The 24914-nt window shown below is 36.6% G+C and overlaps 1 protein-coding gene across 1 annotated transcript; it reads right to left on the bottom strand.

Annotated features, from left to right (window-relative positions):
* Window positions 1-11650: 11650 nt before the first annotated feature.
* On the bottom strand, window positions 11651-13993 carry Adam29 (ADAM metallopeptidase domain 29). The gene has a single exon (XM_032919416.1). It carries the CDS (start codon window positions 13991-13993, stop codon window positions 11651-11653), a length of 2343 nt encoding a protein of 780 aa, XP_032775307.1.
* Between the last annotated feature and the right edge of the window lie 10921 nt (window positions 13994-24914).

Genomic DNA, 24914 nt, shown 5'->3' with positions numbered 1-24914 from the left:
ATTTTTCTTGATATATGAAAGTGTCATAGAAAATGAATGAAATAAAAAATGAAAAAATTGAAAAACTGAACTATTATCAAGGATTCAAAGAAGAGACTACAGTGTAGGACAGAAAGTTCTTCGTGAAATTTACTTAGGATGCTCCATAAATATCATATTCTTTAGGTTGGTTTTCTTTTTCTTTTTTTTCTTTTTTGTTTCCTTTCCCTTTGGTTTAGTTGAAAGGTAGTTTGCATAGTAGAGGCTAGCTTGTTACTATGTCTACCCCATCAGCTGGGAACTCATGGGCCTTGGGTCTATCCCTGTGGTTCTGGGATTGTAAGCAGGATGTTATCTTTTTTATATGCCTTGTTTTGCTCTGTTTTGATATGACCTAGTGTGTCTATTGCTTTTTTGTTGGAAAAAAATGTATATAAGTTACCTGAAGAACATAGTTATTTTAACTAATTTGCTAGTTTACTGAGAAGGAAATTTTTTAATGTATTAATATTCTAATATTAATAACACATTTTTCATAGTCAATAACATATACACAGAGACTAGAGTAAATTGTATTACCTTCAAAGCTAATAATATGTTCCTTGACCCTAGCCCTTGATTTAATTTTTTTCCATCTTTATTAACTTGGATATATCTTATTTACATTTCGATTGTTATACCCTTTCCTGGTTTCCTGGCCAACATCCCCCTAACCCCTCCCACTCCCCTTTTATATGGGTGTTCCCCTCCCCATTCTCCCCCATTACCACCCTCCCCCCAACAATCACGTTCACTGGGGCCTCAGTCCTGGCAGGACCAAGGGCTTCCTGGAAGCACTGGTGCTCTTACTAGGCTATTCATTGCTACCTATGCAGTTAGAGCCCAGGGTCAGTCCATGAATAGTCTTTGGGTAGTGGCTTAGAACAGAGGCAGAAGGAACATCCATTCAGAGCCTGCCCCACATGTGGCCCATACATATACAGCCACCAAACTAGATAAGATGGATGAAGCAAAGAAGTGCAGTTTGACAGGAACCGGATGTAGATCTCTCCTTAGAGATACAGCCAAAATACGGCAAATACAGAGGCGAATGCCAGCAGCAAACCACTGAACTGAGAACGGGACCCCATTGAAGGAATCAGAGAAAGGACTGAAAGAGCTTGAAGGGGCTTGAGACACCATATGAACAACAATGCCCACCAACCAGAGCTTCCAGGGACATAGCAGGAGATATTAAAGCAGAATTTTCCATCTGAGCTGTCACAAATTCCTATAACTCCGTAAAATCAAAACTCTAAAGACTTGTAATTTACCAATGAGATTTATGGCAGTAAATTCTCACCCCACAAAATGTCCACACAATAAACTCATAGCCAATTGATATTGATATAAACTACCCACCTAGATAAGACAAATTACCCTGTAATTACCCATCCCTTATAAGATATTCATAGCCCCCTGTGGCTATTTAAAGCCACATAGGTCTGGGTTGTCCTTCTCTTCCTCCATGTTCCTTCCTTGTCCCTCTTTCATACTCTCTATCACATCTCTAAAAGGCTCAGTCTGCCTTTCTTTTTCACTGCCCAGTCACAGGCCTTGCCTTATCTTTTGCCTGCCCTAACCTTCATATAGACATCAACCCACAAGTTTTCAAATCTGTGCATATACCCAATGATACATAGGAGGTATTTTCATGTTTTCTATTAAATAAGCATGAATTATTTCCCACTTGGTCTTTTGAAAAAAATTAAAGTTTAACATTCATTCTTAGAGAAATTTGTCTATGTAAGTTTATGTACATGTGCTTTTCTAATTTTGCTTGCATATACATATATACATATACATATATACACATATACACACACATATATACATATATACATATACACACATACATACACACATATATACATATATACATGTATATATCCACACACACTCTACCAAGAAGATATCATCCTAGCTTTTCAACATATAAAGGAAAATGATTTCTCAAGACAATAAATATGTTAAAAATTATCTGTTATTCAAGGACTGAAAAGAAAGTTTGAACTGTCTACTAGATTATGTCAGCCAAAGTCATCTAAATAGGATTTATTTTCCCATTCAGAGTTCTCCCTCCAGTGACCCAGCAGACACAACTCAGACTTACTTGCCATTGAAATTATTCTACATCTGCTTTTTATGGATGCACTGTTGAAAAATGATTACTGCATTCATCATCCTCCTTTAAAGTTTTATTTTTAATATGATGAGGCCAAGCCTTTGAAATCAAACACAATAACATTTTGAAGGAAGAACTGAGTGTTCTTACCATGTGAATGAAGCATAATAAGGCAGTAATTTTCCTGAAAGGTCTTTATGGCTGTGAAATAATTTTGCTTTCCAAGCCACCTGAAACGTAAAATAGATACAGCTGATTTTAAAAACACACCTTTTCACATAGCATTGTGTTATTTGTAAAGATTGGCACTTGGTTTTAAGAATTTTCTCACTTAGATTTGTACTGTTCTTTATCTCATACCCATGAATCACCAGGTGGCTTTCAGACACTTCTAGATAAAACTCTTCTTTTTTTATGTAAATGTAATGTTCTTGCTTAAAGTCAAAGAGGTATTTGCTGGGCCAAGCCAAGGGTACTAATATTAATATGACCTTGACACGTAGTACACAGGAGACATAACATTTTCTCTTACAGTAATTTTGGCCTTCCTTCCACCTACGTATTTAAACCTCTAAAGCTTATACTTCCTAACCACTGCAAACCGCACATAAGCTAAATTTTAGGCACCCCTTTTTAACTTGCATCCACGTTTTGAGGTTATTTACTATACTGAAGCCAAAGAAATACCTTATTGCTCTCATATCCTTCGAGGTCCTACCATATAATCTGTATCCTATTGGTAATGCGCTGGCCTCATCCTGCTTCCTCCATTATTACAGTCATACTAATTTCAATCTTCAGTTACTTTGAACTATTTTCTTTTATTCACTGACATGGTAATATTATAACCCTTATTTAACTCATCTTCCCTAAACTACACATGTAAACCTATCTAAGAAAATGTGTTAAGAGAGAAAAAAAGTCTCACTTATGCTAATAATCTTAATGATGAAGCTGCAGAGCTGCCAATAAACACACTCCATTTCTCCAAAACAAAGGATGGCAAGCTGTTTCTATGTATGACCATATATAAGACGTTTTAGATTTTATGTGTTATGGGGACTCTGTTATAGCTACTGAACCCTCTCTCTTGTCTTTACAATAAAGGAAGCATAAAACTAATGTTATTCTCTACAGGTATAAAAGGAACTAATTACAGGACCCTTGAAATATCAAAATCATTTATATTAGTTTCTTATATAAAATTGCACAATGGTATAATCTTTGTATATCCTTTTATAGACTTTAAATCATACTAACATTACATGTAATAATACATTATGATTTCTGTTTTAATAGTTGTTGGAGTATTGTTTCAGGAAGGCTGACAAGAAAATGGTGTGCACATGTTCAATATAAACAAAATAGATTTTCCAAATTATTTAAAAGATAAAATATTATTTTAAGGTGACATGTAAGGTATTGACATGTAAGGTATTGGACATGAGAGGTATTGAAGGAATGTAGTAGAGTGGGAATGGGATAGGAAATTTCAATGAGATTTTACAGAGAAGACAGGCTATACAATGTAGTACAGAGTAACTCACATGAGGGCCTGTCTGTCCTCCCCATCAATCTCTTCTGTTCCACAGGCAAACCTAGCCTCTATAAAGTAAGTGAAATAATGTGATTTCCCTTATATCCTCTGAGGCAGGTGTGTCTAACCTGTCTTCAAACAGCATATATCCCAAGATAGCTATGAACATGACTCAGTACATGTGCCGATGACATCATGTCTAAGTGTCAAATAGCTAGCTCTCCTTATTCTACCATGTACTGTCATGTTCATAAGTAAAAGACGAAAGTCTCAATTTTTTCTCTCTCATCTTCTCTTTCTAAATTTATACCAGATAATACATCCCATTCTTAATATTCTTTATGTACACAAGAAATTCATTTCCTGGGACTCTTCCCTGTGAAATATCAATGCACTACAATGCACACCCAGGAAATCTCTGAACATACCTGATTACTCCTTTACTTAACCTGTTGCTCAAAATGCTTGGGAGAAAATACTATGGCAGTTACCCACTTTTATATAGCAGCATCTACTTGCCTAGAACTCGGAAAAATGTAGTTAAACTATGAGACCCTCATACCCAAACGTTCTTCAGTTAAGCAGCCTAGACAGAGCTCAAGGTTCCTACTGAATATATCCTCTTGTGAGACATAGTAATTTGGTTAGTTAAATAAAGATTTATATCTCACTCCATATTCCCTATCTCATTGAGGGTCATGAAACATAACATACATATGTGTATATATATGTATATATATACATTTTATATACATATATACACACATATATATACATATATATACATTTTAGTCTTAATAGTTTTTTCAACACAGACAGATACAGTTCTGTCACTATGCTCTATCACAATCCATCTTCACATTTCAATCCACCTTGGGAAACATCAATTTTCACTCACCTGAATTTCTGCTAAAGCCTATTATCTAGTTGCTCTCTGCATCTATGTGGCTCTCTTGGGTCTGTTCTGTAGGTGAATAACTCTCCCAGTGCTTTCCTTTGTGCCTGGAGGAATATAAACTTTAATAATTGTGCTCATGAAGCACTATTTAACTGTGTCCCTTAGGAAGCTTGATTGTTTTTACAAACTATTAGAACTGCAGACATGCAGATAATTCTTATTCATCACACTCATCATTGGTTTGCACCCACTTGACTTTAAACTATACCTTGTCCAACTTGAATGTTCCTCTCCTTTCCTTTCTTTAACTCATTCATATGCAGCCTTCTACATTCTTAATATTTTTATCAATAAGTATTATTATGTCTCTCTGTATATGTACATATGTGTGTTTCTGTGTGTCTGTTTCTGTGTGTGTGCATGCATGTGTGACCTCTTATTCATAGCTCAACATGTTTTACCTTGGTTTGATTAAATTTTGATTTTATAACACTCTAAACAAACTTTGCTGTAATTTTCATAAATATTGGGAAATGGTATTATAGCTGCTTCATTTGAGGAAAATGTAAGTCTGGAATGACCATTATTTTATTCTGAACTCTACTCTCAATAATGTCTATATGATTGACTGATAGATTTATCTCGAGTATTTGCAGAAAAGATATGAATTCACTAAGATTATAATAGTTATATAAATATTCATACACAGAAATTAGATGTAAGGTAAGTAATATTGGTTTATTTAACTTGACTTTGAAACTTAGAAGATAAAATAAAATGTTTCTGATATGTTCAATTAACATGCATAATACAAAGTATATTAACTGAAATGTCATTTACTTATATTGTATTTAATAAGAGTAATTTTAATATTAGGAATGTCATCAATAAAAAGTAGACTGTACTTTATATTGTAGCTTTTATAAGAATGCCAGTTATATTCATCTGATATGATATAATAATCATCACAACATGAAAAGTATAGCTTAATTAAGTTTGTCTAATAATTTAGGAGAGATCTATTATTTATAGGTTTAAAAGTTTTAAGTAAAAACTACATATGTTTATTTATTTGTTGAAATTTCAATATGGTTCTTCAAGTTAAAGTATATAGAAAAACTTGGGGCTGTTTAGAGGATTCAGGTTCAATTCCCAGCACCCACATAACAGCTTGCAACCGATTGTAACTCTAGTTCCAAGGGAATCCAATGCCCTCATTTAGCCTCTGCAGGTACTAGGCACAGAAGTAGTACACACACACACACACACACACACACACACACACACACACATATACACACACATACATATACACACAAACACACAAACATGATTTATAACTTAATGTTAAAATGCAGGAGTAAGAACATACCATAATATTATGCATCCACAGTAAATTCATTGATTTAAGTTGGCAGCCTTTTAAATAGATTTCTCAAGAAAGCAAATTGGATGTTTATAAGAATAGAGGAATTTGGATAAGTCAGTAATGTGGTAAAACTTTATTTTATCCAATGGTAATATGTCAGAGGAGTGTGACTTAACAGTTTTCTGAAAATATAATCTATTAAATATTATGGTTTTAAATATGTCAATAGTTTACTTTTTTTAGCTTCATTTTTTTCATCTTTATTAACTTGGGTATTTCTTATTTACATTTCGATTGTTATTCCCTTTCCCAGTTTCCAGGCCAACATCCCCCTAACCCATCCCACTCCCCTTTTATATGGGTGTTCCTCTCCCCATCCTCCCCCATTACCACCCTCCCACAACAATCACATTCACTGAGGGTTCAGTCTTAGCAGGACCAAGGGCTTCCCCTTCCACTGGTGCTCTTACTAGGATATTCATTGCTACCTATGAGGTTGGAGGCCAGGGTCAGTCCATGTATAGTCTTTGGGTAGTGGCTTAGTCCCTGGAAGCTCTGGTTGGTTGGCATTGTTGTTCATATGGGGTCTCGAGTCCCTTTAAGCTCTTCCAGGCCTTTCTCTGATTCCTTCAACGGGGGTCCTGTTCTCAGTTCAGTGGTTTGCTGCTGGCATTCACCTATGTATTTGCTGTATTCTGGGTGTGTCTCTCAGGAGAGATCTACATCCGGTTCCTGCCAGCCTGCACTTCTTTGCTTCATCCATCTTATCTAGTTTGGTGGCTGTATATGTATGGGCCACAAGTGGGGCAGGCTCTGAATGGGTGTTCCTTCTGCCTCTGTTCTAAACTTTGCCTCCATATCTCCTCCCAAGGTTATTCTTTTTCCCTTTTAAAGAAGGAGTGAAGTATTCACATTTTGGTCATCCTTCTTGAGTTTCATGTGTTCTGTGCATCTAGGGTAATTCGAGCATTTGGGCTAATATCCACTATCAATGAGTGCATAGCATGTGTGTTTTTCTGTGATTGGGTTACCTCACTCAGGATGATATTTTCCAGTTCCATCCATTTGCCTATGAATTTCATAAAGTCATTGTTTTTGATAGCTGAGAAATATTCCATTGTGTAGATGTATCACATTTTCTGTATCCATTCCTCTGTTGAAGGGCATCTGGGTTCTTTCCAGCTTCTGGCTATTATAAATAAGGCTGCTATGAACATAATGGAGCATGTGTTTTTGTTATATGTTGGGGCACCTTTTGGGTATATGCCCAAGAGAGGTATAGCTGGGTCCTCAGGTAGTTCAATGTCCAATTTTCTGAGGATCCTCTAGACTGATTTCCAGAATGGTTGTACCAGTCTGTAATCCCACCAACAATGGAGGAGTGTTCCTCTTTCTCCCCATCCTCGCCAGCATTTGCTGTCACCTGAGATTTTGATCTTAGCCATTCTCACTGGTGTGAGGTGAAATCTCAGGGTTGTTTTGATTTGCATTTCCCTTATGACTAAAGATGTTGAACATTTCTTTAGGTGTTTCTCAGCCATTCGGCATTCCTCAGATATGAATTCTTTGCTTAGCTCTGATCCCCATTTTTTAATAGGGTTATTTGTCTCCCTGCAGTCTAACTTCTTGAGTTCTTTGTATATTTTGGATGTAAGCCCTCTATCAGTTGTAGGATTGGTAAACATCTTTCCCCAATCTGTTGGTTGTGGTTTTGTCCTAACCACAGTGTCCTTTGCCTTACAGAAGCTTTGCAGTTTTATGAGATCCCATTTGTTGATTCTTGATCTTAGAGCATAAGCCATTGGTGTTTTGTTCAGGAAATTTTCTCCAGTGTCCATGTGTTCGAGATGCTTCCCCACTTTTTCTTCTATTAGTTTGAGTGTATCTGGTTTGATGTGGATGTCCTTGATCCACTTGGACTTAAGCTTTGTACAGGGTGATAATCATGTATTTTATTATGTTATATTTGTATATGGATGTGAGATGTTTTTGTGCTTTTCTTCTCTTTGTTTTGTTGCCAAGACAATTAGTTTCTTGCTTTTGCTAGGGTGTAGCTTGCCTCCTTATGTTGGGATTTACCATTTATTATCCTTTGTAGGGCTGGATTTATAGAAAGATATTGTGTAAATTTGGTTTTGTCATGGAATATCTTGGTTTCTCCATCTATGTTAATTGAGCATTTTGCATGATACAGTAACCCGGGCTGGCATTTGTGTTTTCTTAGTGTCTGTATGACATCTGTCCAGGATCTTCTCGCTTTCATAGTCTGGTGAAAAGTCTGGTGTAATTCTAATAGGTCTGCATTTATGTTACTTGACCTTTTTCCCTTACTGCTTTTAATATTCTTTCTTTGTTTTGTGTATTTGGTGTTTTCACTATTATGTGACGCGAGGAGTTTCTCTTCTGGTCCAATCTATTTGGAGATCCATAGGCTTTTTGTATGTTCATGGGCATCTCTTTCTTTATGTTAGGGAAGTTTTCTTCTATGATTTTGTTGAAGATATTTACTGGTCCTTTCAGCTGGGAGGCTTCACTCTCTTCTGTACCTGTTATCCTTAGGTTTGTTCTTCTTATTGAGTCCTGGATTTCCTGTATGTTTTGGACCAGTAGCTTTTTCCGTTTTACATTATCTTTGACAGTTGTGTTGATGATTTCTATGGAATCTTCTGCTCCTGAGATTCTCTCTTCTATCTTGTATTCTCTTGGTGATGCTTGTACCTACGGCTCCTTGTCTCTTCCTTTGGTTTTCTATATCAGGGCTTGTTTCCCTTTGTGCTTTTTTTCATTGCTTCTACTTCCATTTTTAATTCTTTCACCTGTTTGATTGTGTTTTCCTGGAATTCTTTCAGGGATTTTTGTGATCCCTTTCTATAGGATTCTACTTGTTTATGTTTTCCTGCATTTCTCTAATTGAGTTGTTTATGTCTTTCTTGAAGTCCTCTGTCATCATGATCAAATGTGATTTAAAATCAAGATCTTGCTTTTCTGGTGTGTTTGCTTTGGTGGGAGAATTGAGCTCTGATGATGCCATGTATTCTTAGTTTCTGTTGCTTGGGTTCCTGTGCTTGCCTCTCCTCATCAGGTTGTCTCTGGTGTTACCTTGTTCTGCTATTTCTGACAGTGGCTAGACCGTCCCATAATCCTGTGTGTCAGGAGTGCTGTAGACCTGTTTTCCTGTTTTCTTTCAGCCAGATATGGGGACAGAGTGTTCTGCTTTTAGGCGTGTAGTCTTTCCTGTCTACTGTTCTTCAGGTGTTCCTGTGGGCATGTGTCCTGAGTCCATCAGGCAGGTCACTTGGAGCAGAAAAGTTGTTCTTACCTGTGGTCCTGGGCCTGAAGTTGCTCCTGGGGGCTGCTTTTGAGCTCTCCATGAGGGTGGCAACCAGAAGGGCCTGCCCTGCCTTTTCCCGGGTCCCTGTGCACAAGGGTCCCAGATGGCGTTAGGTGTTTTCCTCTGGAGTCAGAAATGTGGGGAGAGTGTAGTCTCTTCTGGCTTCCCAGGCGTGTCTGCCCCTCTGAAGGTTTAACCCTCCCTCCCATGAGATTTGGGTACAGGGAGCGGTTGACCAGGTCCCTTCAGATCCTGGCTGTGTCTAGACCACACGGGACCTGTTGCTTGAGTGCCCCTATCTTCTTGTTCCCAGAGCCCTATACAGTTTCCTCTTGGGCCAGGGTTGTGGGCAAGAGTGTGCAGTATTGGAGGTCTCTCCCACTCTGCAGTCTCAGGAGTGCCCACCTGTCTGTGCGGTGAGATTTCTCTCCCATGGGGTTTGGGACCTGTGGGCCGGGATCAGTGAGGTTCGGTCTCCAGCTAGAAACCAGAAGTGTCCTGTCCCAGAGGAATTTTGCCTCTGTGTGTCCTGAGTCCACTAGGGAGGTCACTTGGAGCAGAAAAGTTGGTCTTTCCTGTGGTCCCGGGCCTGAAGTTGCTCCTGGGGGCTGCTTTTGTGCTCTCCGTGAGGGCAACAACCAGAAGTCCTGCCCCACCTTTTCCCAGGCTCCTATGCACAGGAGTCCCAGATGGCTTTAGGTGTTTTCCTCTTGAGTCAGAAATGTGGGCAGAGTGTAGTCACTTCTGGAGTCCCAGGCACATCTGCCCCTGTGAAGGTTTAGCTCTCCCTTCCACGGGATTTGGGTGCAGGGAGCTGTTGACCAGGTCTCTTCAGATCCGGGCTGTGTCTTGACCACCGGGAACCTGCAGCTTGAGTGCCAATAGTTTACTTTCTAATGGAGAAGGTGATATCTGTCAAATTACTGTTTCAGTTTGTTTGTTTGTTTTTCATTATGGGATCATTTTTAAGTTTCTAGGATTGATGATAACATTTGATTATTATAATTTTAATGAAAATTTTGGTAAACAGGTTCTGGTGTAGGTCAGTGTTTATTGTCTTTATATAGTCCATGAAGAACTGTAAAATGACAATGTAAACAAGCTATAAATTCTAATTCATAAAAAATGAAAATTTTAGACTAGAATATTTTAGCTAACACATGTTTTAAAAATCTACATTAGGAAGACAAAGAGATCTTTCCATGGTTAAGTGCACTGAGTTTTTTTCAGGGGGATCTATGTTCATTTTCCAGTATTCATATAGTGGCTCACAAGGATCTCTAATTCTATTATCAGGAATTTAGAACCCTCTAATGGCTTCAGTGGCACTGCATGCACATGGTATGCAAGCATATAGACAAAACACCCATGCACATAATATAAAAATAGAATGAAAGAATATATATTATTTATCTTCATTTGAAGTATTTTAATGTATCTAGTACCATTTAAGTATTTGATACATAGTAACTATTATACATCCAGATAGGCAAATGACTACATTTCTATCCCTTTTGTACATGAATATTACTACCAAAAGCAGATCGTATATTATGTTAGGTAGGAGGTGTTGATATCTTGTGAGCATTTAGTAACAATAGACATAACACAAATTGGCCAGAAATTGGATATTTAGGTAGTGTCAAGATTTCTAAAAAGAATGGAAAGGGTCTTACAGAAATGGACAAGGGGCAAAGTTTACTTCATATTCATTCTATTGTGGTTCAATGTATGAATAATGCATGAAACCTCCCTTGTTCAAGGAAATTGTGCTGAATTTCATTTGTCTGAAGTTAACAACTTCAATAATAATATACAAACTTAAAACCACAGCTGTTGCCAGGGCAATGTAGACATAAATTTCCCACCAACTCATCCTTCAGATAACCAATCTCTGTGTAGCACTCCTATGAACAAAAAGTGGAAGGAAGACCTAGAGAATAGCAAGTGTGATTTTTTTTCTTCATGTAAGAAAGAAAAGAAATTTCTAATTGAGAGACAACAAATTATCAAAGACATCCCAACAACTATCTGTGCTTTGATCAGAAGACATACACAGACTAATTCTACAAAGAATAAACTAGTTAAAATTTTAAATTAATGAAAAATGGGGGTATGCTAAAAAGAATTTTTATTGATGGTTATACATTTACGATTTTGAAATACAAGAGATCTGTGGGATGGTCTTTCAATAGCCACTGATATATGCCACATTCTGCTACTAGAACACCAGAAAAGATTATAATGTGACATTTCACTAGGACTGGATATATTTTGTTTAAATTCTACATTTTTTGCAATTACTTCTGACACGAGGTATGGATATTTTACTATTGTTTACAAAGGGGCAATATTTTATAGCATCCATCTCTCTATTGTAGAGCATTTGGACCTTCTGCTTTTTCCTCAGTTTTGACATCTTTCTCTTCTTCCTCCTCAGATAACTTCTCAACATTTTGCTTTTGCTCCTTAAGTTCTGTCCCAGTAATTTTCTCTTCTTTCTTGTATGGCTTCTCAACATTATGTTTTATTTTCCCAGATAAAGCTGCTAAATGCTTCCTTCTTTGCTCATATTTTTTGTTCTCTAAATACAAAAGACAAAGTAAAAAGAAGGCACATGAACTAAAAATAGCAATCCAAACAATTGCTATGATGAAAATCGCATGCTGCGTTAGTCTTTTGGGAGGGGGCCCACTATCAATACTGCCTCCAAAGCCCTTGTTCAGGCAGTTGGGTGGGGCCCAATGTTCGTTGCAGTGACAGTGATGTTTATTGTTGCATATGCCTCTCTTATTGCAGAACGTAGGCATACAAAGTTCCTCCCAGGGTGGCATAAAGACACATTTGCTTTCTAAGCACAAAAAGTCTGAACCACATTCTGTGCCATCCTTCACATCACCAATATCAGGTACACTCATCCCAAAATGGTAGTCAGTACTCCAGCAGCTAAAGCCATTGATGTGAGTCGAATGCACTGTAGAATGGTTGTGCAAACGAGGAACTTCTGTCACATTCTCACATTGCACTCTCCCACACAGAGCATCTTGCTTATTACATCGTATGTACTTAGTATTTTTCATACCACAGTGACCAAAGCGATCTCCTCTGCTGTTCATTGCTAGGTAGCAATTCTTATTTGCATTCTTGGCTCCTTCACCAAAAAGTTGTCTGCACTGTTCATCACGACTATTACATCTCTTTTGAAAGCAAACACTCCTGCCCTGACAGTAGACCCCATCCTCCACATACACATCTTCTGGGCATGCACCAGAGGTTCCATTGCACCACTCTGGGAGATCACATGGATTGTTACGTTCCCTACACACTGTGCCTGATGGCATAAATTTGCAGTTTTGGCAACACTCTCCTGCAGCACATGCTGCCCCAGATACCAGAGTGCAGTTTTCTAAACAACATACATCCTGGGCACACAATTTTAAGGAACCACAATCACATTCCTCTTCATCTTCAATCACTCCATTTCCACAGCGTTTCTTTGTAATAATAGTCTCTGGATTTGGGAAGTTGTGTAAACAAGTTTTTCTAAAAGTAGTCTCTAAAAATTGTTCATAACTACAGTTGCTGAATGCATCTGAGGGTGATAGCTTTTTGTTCATTATGCATATATTTCTCCCACATGTACAATAGTTACCTTCATCATTCATCATGCCCAGCACATGACCAATCTCATGTGTCATATATGTCCTAAATGAAGCCAGTCTATCATCCATAATGCACTCTAAACCACAATTCAAATTAATATTACACACCCCTGAAAAATATGATGCAGTAAGATCATTAACACAAAAATCCTGCTTCACAATAATATGTGCGGAATCATGAACCACACGTTTATTGAAGCTGAATTGCTTCCATTTGCAGAAATTTTCCATCATATGGTGTGTGGTAGTTACTTTATAGGGGTTTCCTGCATTCCAAATTTCTATTGCAATTAGAACCACATCAAGATTAATTGAGCGATAAATATCATCTACTAAATTGACTCCCATGACTACATCCATCTCCACAATTGATGAATTACTATTCCTGAAAATGAATCTTCCATGATCTACCACAATTGCTAATTCAAGAAACCATTGGTGTAGCAACCATCCTATATAAGAACTTTGCATCAGAGTGGAATTGTCATTCTCTTGAAACTTCAGTTGTTCTGCAATTTCTTCTTTGGTTAGTCTACACCCTGTGGGTGTATACTCTGTGTCCTCCATATCCATCTTATAAACTAGATGTTCAAATGTGGCAGAAACCACTTTGGGCTTGATTTCATAAGTGATTCCATTTGTCTGCAGCATTCCTTGAATGTTTCCTAAACAAGTAGTAAGAGTAACCATGGAGTTTGGATCCCCTTCCACATAACCATGGTAATAGCAGTCATTCTGGACAAAAGGCTGGTCTTCGAGAAGCGCACCCTGGTCAGTGTAGGTGAACACAGTGAGAGATCTGGATACCAATTTCTTCTTGGCCTTCATGTGGACAATGTGTCTTTGGCCCCCAAAGTGCAGGCTGTAAGAGATCCAGCTTGGATCTTCGGTACTTCTATAAGTGCCTGTGATTCTCAAGGGTATCACTACTTCAGGGGGACTGTGATTTTGGGATCTCCCAATTGGTGGACATCCAAAGAACAACAGAGACAATTCCAGACACAGTGGCAAAAAGGTAATCTTCACATGTTCCAAGGTCTCCAACACTGTCATTATGAAGTAAGGATTGAAAGAGAATTATATAGAACAGGAGTTACTGCCAGTATGCCTCTTCTCTTTGTAGGTAGTGGTCACATTTAATGGACTGTCTTCCAGAGGAGTCGATCCATATTGGGGAAAACTAAAGATAAAAACAGAAAGGATGGCAGAAAGAGGTTTGGGAATGGGCAGACCAGGTGGAACAGAAAGAACACAAAATAAAGGGATTAAATTGGATTAATGAGTAACTCATGGCATGACTTGCAAATATAATAACTTAGGAAAAATCTCAGTAATTCCTCCTTTGAATTTCAAATGACTCTTTATATTAATTAGTAGAAATACACAAACATATATATATATTATTTTAACACATATATTACTTAATCACATTTTTAATGAAATTCTATGCAGTGTTTTTTTTTATCTTTATTAACTTTAGTATTTCTTATTTACATTTCAATTGTAATTCCCTTTCCCGGTTTCCGGGCAAACATCCCCCTAACCCCTCCCCCTCCCCTTCTTTATGGGTGTTCCCCTCCCCATCCTCCCCCCATTACCCCCTCCCCCCAACAATCACGTTCACTGGGGGTTCAGTCTTAGCAGGATCATGGGCTTCCCCTTCCACTGGTGCTCTTACTAGTATGCAGTGTTTCTACTTCTGTTACCTCTGTCTAATCCTAAGAAAAATTAAATCATTAAAGTATTACTAATAATTCCTTATTATCCATGGCAATGGGTAAGTTCAGTGGTATAGACACATAGGCACATAAAAAGATAGAATTGTAAATGGGAATAGTTTAGATTATCAGACATATGTTACTCAAAGGTTTTTATATCTAGTTTTAATGTTTTTTTGTTAAGCCTCTAAACATATTAAATGAAAAAGCCTCAAACAAGCTAGTGATAGAACAGTTAGAGACATGATAATATGGAGAAAACAAACTGTGTTCATAAATTAAAAGGAAGTCAATGAACCTCAAGAAGAAGAGAGAAGTTTTGGCAAATAGAGTGCTGTTGTTTGGGACAATGCTTATATGAATGTCCCTGAAAATTTTAGAATTATATGCTGTAATCTCTAACCAACCAGCATTCAGAGAAATTTATCTCATAAAGTTAATCACATACACACACACACACATGTCAATCACTAAAATAACAAATCTTAAATACTAAAATGTGAAATTTATTATTATGCTACTAACAGAATTAAAGGCAACTTTGTTTCTTTGTTTTTGAATAAAACATGAATGAAATTGTATTATATGCATGTACATGTACAGACCCAAACAACTTGGTCATACAGAGCAAATGCTTAGGTCTAGCACTTAAGACAAAAATATGTTTTAAGAACATGTAAAATTATATTGTTTTATGTATGATTCCTATGGATTTATTTTTCTTTCTGTTACCTATTGAATGTATCCACATACTTAATTAGTTTACTAAAGAAAAGAATTTATTAAAGAAGCTAAAGATTCCTACACTGGTTACAGTGAAAATCTGCCATTGAAGTATCACACCAAAGAAAAACATACCACCATAGTGAATATAAAATAAATATTGCCAATATCAAACATCTTTCTATATCCAGTCCTAGACTCACTTTTTTTTTCAGTTTTTTTTTTTGTTGTTCTATGTGCTTTTACTGCTCTTCTTCGAGTAACTACTGTGCTATCACCTATGGGGTATTCCTTTTGTGGAAAACAGAAAGATCTCTTCTATAGACACATGCTTTTTGGAGAACTACTTAGTCCAATGTCATTGTACAAAAAAATTACCATAAGCAGAAGAGAAGGTTTTTATTCTCAGAATATCAATATGCAATACACATAACCAGATATTTGGCTATGATATGCTTTGATTGCCAAAGCCAATTCTGGCTGTAACTCTGAAATACTATTACTGACTTTTCTTCCTTAGTCTTACACCAAAAACCTAAACGTTTTTCACAGGAATTGAATGGCCAAGAGTCTTAAGAATATCATCCCTGCTCATGCTAAGCTCATGAACCACCAACAAAATACACAATTTTTCACCTTGATAATTAATCTTAAACCAAATTTACCATGTGTTTAAGATTTCGACCTGTGCAGTATTAGCACATTTGAGTATGTAATTTATATATTGAAAATAATGATGTCTATTCATAACTGAAAATTACACTTCAAATTTACAAAGGACTCGAATATTTTCTTAGGCTTCATGCTCCTGACATTGTTCGTGTCATCCGTATAGCCCATCTAAGAATCCCACAAGTTCAACTGACTTTGTCAAAAATCCTCAACTCAATCTAGAATAATGCCCTTTTTCCTGTTATATGCTAGCAACACTGTTTGGAGTGAGAGGAAAATCATAATATACTTACTTAGAGGGATATTCAAATAGAAGATAGACAAAATTAGGAAAAGTAAGCCCTATACTTCACTACATGAAATCTTGAATGGGCATTCATTTCAAACATTCCTTTATTATTAATGATCTGAACTTTATTGTATAAATGCTTTCTTAATTTTCTGGTTTTGGAATTTAAATGCCAGAGGTACTCATAGTGGTTAGAATAAAGTACCTCAGTGTGACTTTAACCAAGCAAGTAAAAGATCTGTACAATAAGAACTTCAGGTCTCTGAAGAAAGAAATTGAAGAAGACCTCAGATGATGGAAAGATCTCCCATGCTCATGGATTGGCAGGATTAATATAGTGAAAATGGCCATTTTACCAAAAGCGATCTACAGATTCAATGCAATCCCCATCAAAATACCAATCCAATTCTTCAAAGAGTTAGACGGAACAATTTGCAAATTCATCTGGAATAACAAAAAACCCAGGATAGCTAAAACTATCTTCAACAATAAAAGAACTTTAGGGGGAATCACTATCCCTGAACTCGAGCAGTATTACAGAGCAATAGTGATAAAAACTGCATGGTATTGGTACAGAGACAGACAGATAGACCAATGGAACAGAATTGAAGACCCAGAAATGAACCCACACACCTAAGGTCACTTGATTTTTGACAAAGGAGCCAAAACCATCGAATGGAAAAAAAAAAGAGCATTTTCAGCAAATGGTGCTGGCTCAACTGGAGTTCAGCATGTAGAGGAATGCAGATCGATCCATGCTTATCACCCTGTACAAAGCTTAAGTCCAAGTGGATCAAGGACCTCCACATCAAACCAGATACATTCAAACTAATAGAAGAAAAAGTGGGGAAGCATCTCGAACACATGGGCACTGGAGAAAATTTCCTGAACAAACCACCAATAGCTTATGCTCTAAGATCAAGAATCGACAAATGGGATCTCATAAAACTGCAAAGCTTCTGTAAGGCAAAGGACACTGTGGTTAGGACAAAACGGCAACCAACAGATTGGGAAAAGATGTTTACCACTCTTACAACTTATAGAGGCTTATATCCAAAATGTACAAAGAACTGAAGAAGTTAGACAGCAGAGAGACAAATAACCCTATTAAAAAATGGGGTTCAGAGCTAAACAAAGAATTCACAGCTGAGGAATGCCGAATGGCTGAGAACTACCTAAAGAAATGTTCAACATCTTTAGTCATAAGGGAAATGCAAATCAAAACAACCCTGAGATTCCACTTCACACCAGTCAGAATGGCTAAGATCAAAAACTTAGGTGACAGCAAATGCTGGCGAGGATATGGAGAAAGAGGAACACTCCTCCATTGTTGGTGGGTTTGCAGACTGGTACAACCATTCTGGAAATCAGTCTGGAGGATCCAGCTATACCCCTCTCAGGCATATACCCAAAAGATGCCACAACATATAACAAAGACACGTGCTCCACTATGTCCATAGCAGCCTTATTTATAATAGTCAGAATCTGGAAAGAACCCAGATGCCCTTCAACAGAGGAATGGATACAGAAAATGTGGTACATCTATACAATGGAATATTACTCAGCTATCAAAAACAATGACTTTATGAAATTCATCGGCAAATGGAGGGAACTGGAAAATATCATCCTGTATGAGGTAACCCAATCACAGAAAAACACACATGGTATGCACTCATTGATAAGTGGATATTAGCCCAAATGCTTAAATTATCCTCAAGAAGGATGGTCAAAATGCGAATGCTTCACTCCTTCTTTAAAAGGGGAACAAGAATACCCTTGGCAGGGAATAGGTAGGCAAAGATTAAAACAGAGACAGAAGGAACACCCATTCAGAGCCTGCCCCACATGTGGCCTATACATATACAGCCACCCAATTAGACAAGATGGATGAAGCAAAGAAGTGCCAGCGACAGGAACCGGATGTAGATCTCTCCTGAGAGAAACAGCCAGAATACAGCAAATACATAGGCGAATGCCAGCAGCAATCCACTGAACTGAGAACAGGACCCCCGTTGAAGGAATCAGAGAAAGGCCTGGAAGAGCTTGAAGGGGCTTGAGACCCCATATGAACAACAATGCCAACCAACCAGAGCTTCCAGGGACTAAGCCACTACCCAAAGACTATACATGGACTGACCCTGGGCTCCACCCTCATACGTAGCAATGAATAGCCTAGTAAGAGCACCAGTGGAAGGGGAAGCCCTTGGTCCTGCTAATACTGAACCCTCAGTGAACATGATTGTTGGAGGGAGGGCGGTAATGGGGGGAGGATGGGGAGGAGAACACCCATATAGAAGGGGAGTAGGATGGGTTAGGGGGATGTTGGCCTGGAAACCGGGAAAGAGAATAACAATCAAAATGTAAATAATAAATCCTCAAGTTAATAAAGAAAAAAAGGAAAAAAAAGAATATTAATGGCTCAAACAGGCTCATATATTTGAATGCTTAGTCACTAGGACATGGGTCTCTTTGATAGGATTAGAAAGATTAGGAGGTCTAGTCTTCTTTCTCTCTCTCTCTCTCCCTCCATCCCTCCCCCTGTCTCTCTCTCTCTGTCTCTGCCTGCAGATCAGTATATACCATGCTTACTACCTTGCTAATAATGGACTAAATGCATGAAATTGTAGGCAAGCATTCAAATATCTTGGTATGATGTCTCTGTAGCAATAGTACACTAATGAAGTTGGTACTTTCCGTGGGGTCAGCAATATAATAGTGACTAAGACAGCTGAATGTCAACATTATCTTTTTATGTTTTGGATAAGTAAATTTCAATATTGATAATTTGAATTGTATAACCAATACACCTTCATTCAATATTTGATTAATTAGAGAATCAAATATTATTATGAGTTTTTGCTTTGCCTTTGAAGAGAGGTAGCAGGAAGGTATTTCATGTTGAAAATTGACCTCATGCTTAGAGTAAAAGATGTGTCTCAGGAAGGAATCAACATTTAATTGAAGACTCACTTCACTGAATGCACAGAGCTCACAGGATAAAACAAAATCCCAAGATAGACCAGTCAAGGCAACACTTCCAACTTGAGAGTCAAATACTGATGTATGAAGTTGCTTTTCATGCTTTTCAATAACATATTTAGTGATTATTATGAATGTATATTTCATTCATGGTTGAAAAATCATTTATTAATTTAGTACATCTGTGAATGACCTTAAATAATAATCATCTTCCACAACCAAGTAATAGAATATTTAACAACGAAAATGGTACAGTTAGCATGTATTTTCACCTGTTACATTGGCTTTTACAGTAGCCCCAGAGACAAAAGCACCTTAGAGAATATAGTAGTTTGATAATTTTGTGTAAAGTACCATCAGGGTACAGAGTATCCATATATCATATTTGATAGATTCTCCTTTCTTCTCTTTAGTCTCATATTTATTATTCTCTTTACCATAATTACTACTGGCCTTCTCTTTCTAACATGTAGCCTTATTGAGTGTGTCTCACTGTATGACTAATCCCATCAAATAAAAATAGTTTAGCACATTGTATAAATAAAATTATTATCCAAAATTCTATTTGTCTTCTTAATGTTTTATATACATGCATTTAGACCATAATTCCTTATCATATATATGTGTATATATGTGTGTGTATATTCAAATATGCATAAATATAGTCCCTTTTTTCATAGAACATAACAGTTGAAAGCTCACCAATAGATGAATTATTGGATCCCACTCTCTTAGTAGTTTCAGCGTTATTCAAGATTGTTTATAATAGCCACCTACATGGACTAACATTTTTATTTGAGACTTCACATAACAAAGGTAAGCATAAAGTCTGTGTTTCAATTGTCTCCCATTTAAGTTCTAGAATATCTGCCTAGAAACAAGGTTCTCTGAGTTCTACAGAAACAGACAAGTGACTGCATTTCCTTCCTCCCCCTAGTTCTATACCATTTATACCAACCCTTGTTACAAAGTACCTCAATATGAAGAAATCGGATTTCGCTGGTTGCAGCTACTCTTCTATGTGGATGAATTTAATTTCCTTCTGTGGATATATATGCCTTCTTTGTACAGCATAATTAAATTACTTTATTTCTCTCTATTCCCTCATATTGTTACCGTGCTCCCAAGTTATTTTCTTAAAATAGAACCATATTATGACATATTACAAATACATTGCATTCTAGAAGAAACACCAACTGCATTTGAAATACTGTCCCTGAACCCTGGGCATCAGCAATCATCTGTATCTTTCTTTGAAAAGACACTAACACAGAGAGACATATTATTATATGGATATTCTCTGCATATTACATAGAACTTTGGCCACCATAAAGGGCAAAACTAGAAATTAGAGAATAATAAAATTCATAAAACAATGGTATCAGAATAAATTTTATATAAGTTGAGTGCCTGACCTTTTAGAAATCCTACCCTGAAGTCACTACATTAATCCAGTGGTTGTTAGAAGTCACAGGAAAAATCATTTATTATTCTTGACAACTCACTTTTCAGTGAGAGGTTAGGGTTAGGATTAGGGGGATGAGCAAGAATTCATGAATGGTATTAAAATAAAAAAGTTTTAAGTATGGATACAGTTATGAGTGTGGAAAAAATTGAAAAATTGAAATTTAGAAGTTCAATTTACTAAGAGAAGTGTATTTAGTTAAATTGAGTCAGGATTACAGTCTGTGTATCAAGAAGAGAAAGTAGGAATGTGTAGTTCAACAATCTTGGCAAACGTAACTGGCATTCTTTGGAGATGTATAAGGATCTCATCTTCTTGTTCCAGCTTCTGAAATATAGCTTCTCAAATACAGCCTTGTGGCAGAACTAGTTCTTAAAAGATAACATTTAATGGCCTGGAAAAATGGCTCAGAGCATTGGCTGCTCTTCCTAAGGATCTCAGTTCTTACGTGGTACCTCATACCCAGCTGTAACTTTGGGTGCAAAGAATCTAACACCCTTTTCTTGTCTATATGAGCACCAAGCATGGTATACAAGCACATGCAGGTAAAACATCTACACAAGTATTTTTAAAAAATAAAATTGGACTCCATAAGCTTCCTTTCTTTGTTTCCTAGGAATGAATAAAAATAATGTATAATTAGCTTCTAAATTCGTCAATGGGTGTTTTAAATTTTCTGAATCATGGTTTGTGTAGAGTCATACCTTTCTGAATATGCTGGGGTGGTTTATTATATATTTATCCCCATTGTTTATACAGTTCCTTATTTGTGGCTACATAAGGCAAATCTTCACCTGCTCTTCTTGTGTCACAAATGTCCTTCTTGTAAAGGGACATTTATTTGTATCAAATAATATAGGGTTTAACTCAAGACTGTTGCAAGCGTCAAGCAAAGTGATCACATAATGATAATGTGTTTATACAGCACATAAATAGCACTTTTAAATGTATATGTATTCAACTTCAGACCATATCTGTATGTGCAATAAGCTCTATACACAGAAACTGAGAAATAACTAGCAATCCAATAATGGTATGAGACTTCCTAAGATAATGTCAATGACAGTCTGAATATGCATTCATAAAATTGGACAAAAGTTTGTAACAAACAGGCCTGTCCACACATAAAGACTATGGTAAGAGAAAAAATTATTAGATGCAGACTATCAAAGATAAATCAAATATTTTATTTAAAAAGCAAGCATCAAAGAGGTTAAAAGGATTAAAATCATATTAAGTAGGTTTATGGCCCCTTCCTAAAAATAATGTTTGAAATCAATAATTGTGAAAAAGATGGAAAGATTCACATATATGATGAAACTAAGTAATGTGTCTTTTGCTTTATTTTATTTCTTAAATGACAGGTGTCTTATCCAATATTTCCCTTATATATGATGAACAAACCCTCTCCTATTCAATTATATTCACCATGCCTATGTCTTTAACAACCATGAGTCAATTTTCATTTTCAAAGACAAAAAGGAAATCACCGACTCTGGATAAATTAAAACAACAACAAAACAAGACAAACAAAACAAGAATCCATCTAGAACCTATGGAATGCACTAAAAGTAGTAGTTGTTTTCAAGTTTATGTCCATGAGTGTTGACTATGCAAATTTGCATGTATAATACATATCCAAAACCATTTATTTCTTGAAAAATTGAGATCACTTATAGCTAAATATAACTTTTTCATAAGTAGACTATTATAAAATCTATTTTTAAAATATTGAATTTGCATACTTGAAAAAATATTTCTCTGCTATTAGATAAGTCTTTGTAAAGCATCAGTAGGTAACATAGAAACAAAATCTCCTTCTTTAATTAAAGATTGCTTTAATTGATCAATTGCTAATCAATTGATTAATTGATTAGCTCGAAAACAAAATAACCGCATGGAATTGATGCAATAAGATCTTCCACATGAACATCATTGTTAAAATAAAAATGATCGATGTATGTCCATATGTGTCCAACAAAGTGTGCATTTTTTGCATTTTCCAGAGAATGTTAGATACTTCACAGAAAACAGACACCAATGAGATAGAATCACCAGAGAGACAGCTGCAAGAAAGTAGAGTAGAGCCAAGAATCTTAAAGAGCTTAGAAATGGGTGTAGTATGAATCAAGCCTTAGGATGAAATTGGTCTGTGATTGCAATGTGGTTTTACCCTGACTATGTGATTTAGCTGAGCTGTGCACAATCATCTGATTGTTGTTCTCAAAGAATAAACATGTGTTCTTTTAAGGAACGAGAACAGAACTAATTTAACCCTAATGATTTTACATTTAAGAAATAAGATTTCTTTCTATGCTTTATTTTATCTTCTTCAAAGAAATTGGGATACATAATTTGTTCTGTGGCTTGGCTTCCCCCCCCACTATTCCAAAGCTTTATTTAGATACATCATTACTAAACCCTTTATCAGGTCATGTTTTACATTAGCATCATTGTATGCATATACATTTATAGTTAGTTATTGCTAATTATTTGTCTATAATGATTTAAGACTAAACAGAATAGCAAATTAAGTGGAATGAGAGGTTGATTTAGTGAATAAAACAATCATATTTCCATGTAACTCAAAAGGCAGATGGCATCTTCTATGATTGAAAGTATCAGAAAATATCAGAACAGTAGTGTAAAAGAAAAATGTAAACCCCAACCTGGTAGTCACCTGCCACTTTAAAAAGAGTGTAATGTTCTCACACAAAATCCACTAAGATAATTTTAATTAACCATGGACTATACATCAAAAGTTATAATGTAGTCACAACAAAAACTGAAAGTTGTAGATGTATACTTGAAAATGAGCATCAAAAATAATCTTGGGGCAGGTGTGGTTCCACATACCTCTAATCCCAGCACTCTGGAGACAGAGGCAGGTGGGTCTCTGTAAGTTTAAATGAGACAGACCTACATAAAAAGTACCAGGACATTCAGAACTATAAATAGAAACCCTGTATAAAAGTAAAGAATAATATAAAGTAAAATATATGCATTTATATATAAATTTAAATTAAAATATTAAAAAGGATCATGGTTAACAAACACTTGGCAGTTATAGGAGACTTGAGGTGCAGACATGTAATTCCAGCTACTCATGGTGTTCTGTCAGGAGGGTCATAAACTCAAGACCCATCTAGGCTACACAGTGAGTTCAAGACCCACATAAGATGACTTAGTAACATTGTGTCTAATATTAAAGAAAAAATTAAAAAAGCTTTAGTTCAATGGCACAGCTCTTGTATTGTTAGCATGATACCATAAATTTAATTCCAATTTTAAAAATGAAAATAATAGGGGTTGAGGATTTGGCTCAGTGGTAGAGCGCTTGCCTAGCAAGCGCAAGGCCGTGGGTTTGGTCCCCAGCTCCGAAAAAAAAAAAAAAGAAAAAAAAATGAAAATAATAGTGACCAAGGTTTTGGGGGGGTTCTGTTTTGTACTGTATTTTTTTCCAAAGCAGACCTTTATTAGGAGTTTGGGTAGAAGCCATCCTTGTTACATTTTGATTAAGAATTTGGAAATATATTGCCCATTTCCTGAAATTTTGAACAAGTCCTTATTTAATAGTAGACTAAGGCTGAGCATAGTAGCACACAGTTTTAATGCTAGCACTTGGGAGTTAGAGGCAGATCTCTGAGTTTGAAGCCACTCCGGTCTATAAAGCAGGTACCAGGACAGCCAGGGCTACAGAGAGACACCTTATCTCAAAAAACACAAACAAGAGAAGTGAACTAATATATTTGGCTGAGGACCTTTTAAGACAGTATAACATGCAAGCTGAGTCATGGATATATTTTTTGTTGTTATTTTATTTATTTACATTTCAAATGTTGTCACCCCTCCTGGTTCCCCTCCGTTACCCCCCCCATTACATCCCCTTTCCTCTTTGCCTCTATGATGGTGATCCCCCGCCCACCTGCCATTCATGCCTCACAACTCTAGTATCCGCTATACTGGGGTATCAAGCCTCCACAAGAACAAGAGCCTCTCCTTCCGTTGGTGCCAGATAAGGCAATCTTCTCCTAAATCTGTAGCTGAAGGCATGGGTTTCTCTGTGTGCACTCTTTGGTTGGTCGTTTAGTCCCTGGGAGCTCTGGGTCAGGTTAGTTGATACTGTTG

This window comes from Rattus rattus, chromosome 13 (genome assembly GCF_011064425.1).
Source record: "Rattus rattus isolate New Zealand chromosome 13, Rrattus_CSIRO_v1, whole genome shotgun sequence".
Taxonomy (NCBI): domain Eukaryota; kingdom Metazoa; phylum Chordata; class Mammalia; order Rodentia; family Muridae; genus Rattus; species Rattus rattus.
The sequence above is the reverse complement of the archived record's forward strand: the minus strand, read 5'-3'. Positions and strand labels throughout refer to the sequence as shown.

What these genes read in the sequence shown, in the direction of transcription:
- Adam29 (XM_032919416.1), bottom strand. Translation starts at nt 13,993, where the DNA reads ATGACAGTGTTGGAGACCTTGGAACATGTGAAGATTACCTTTTTGCCA.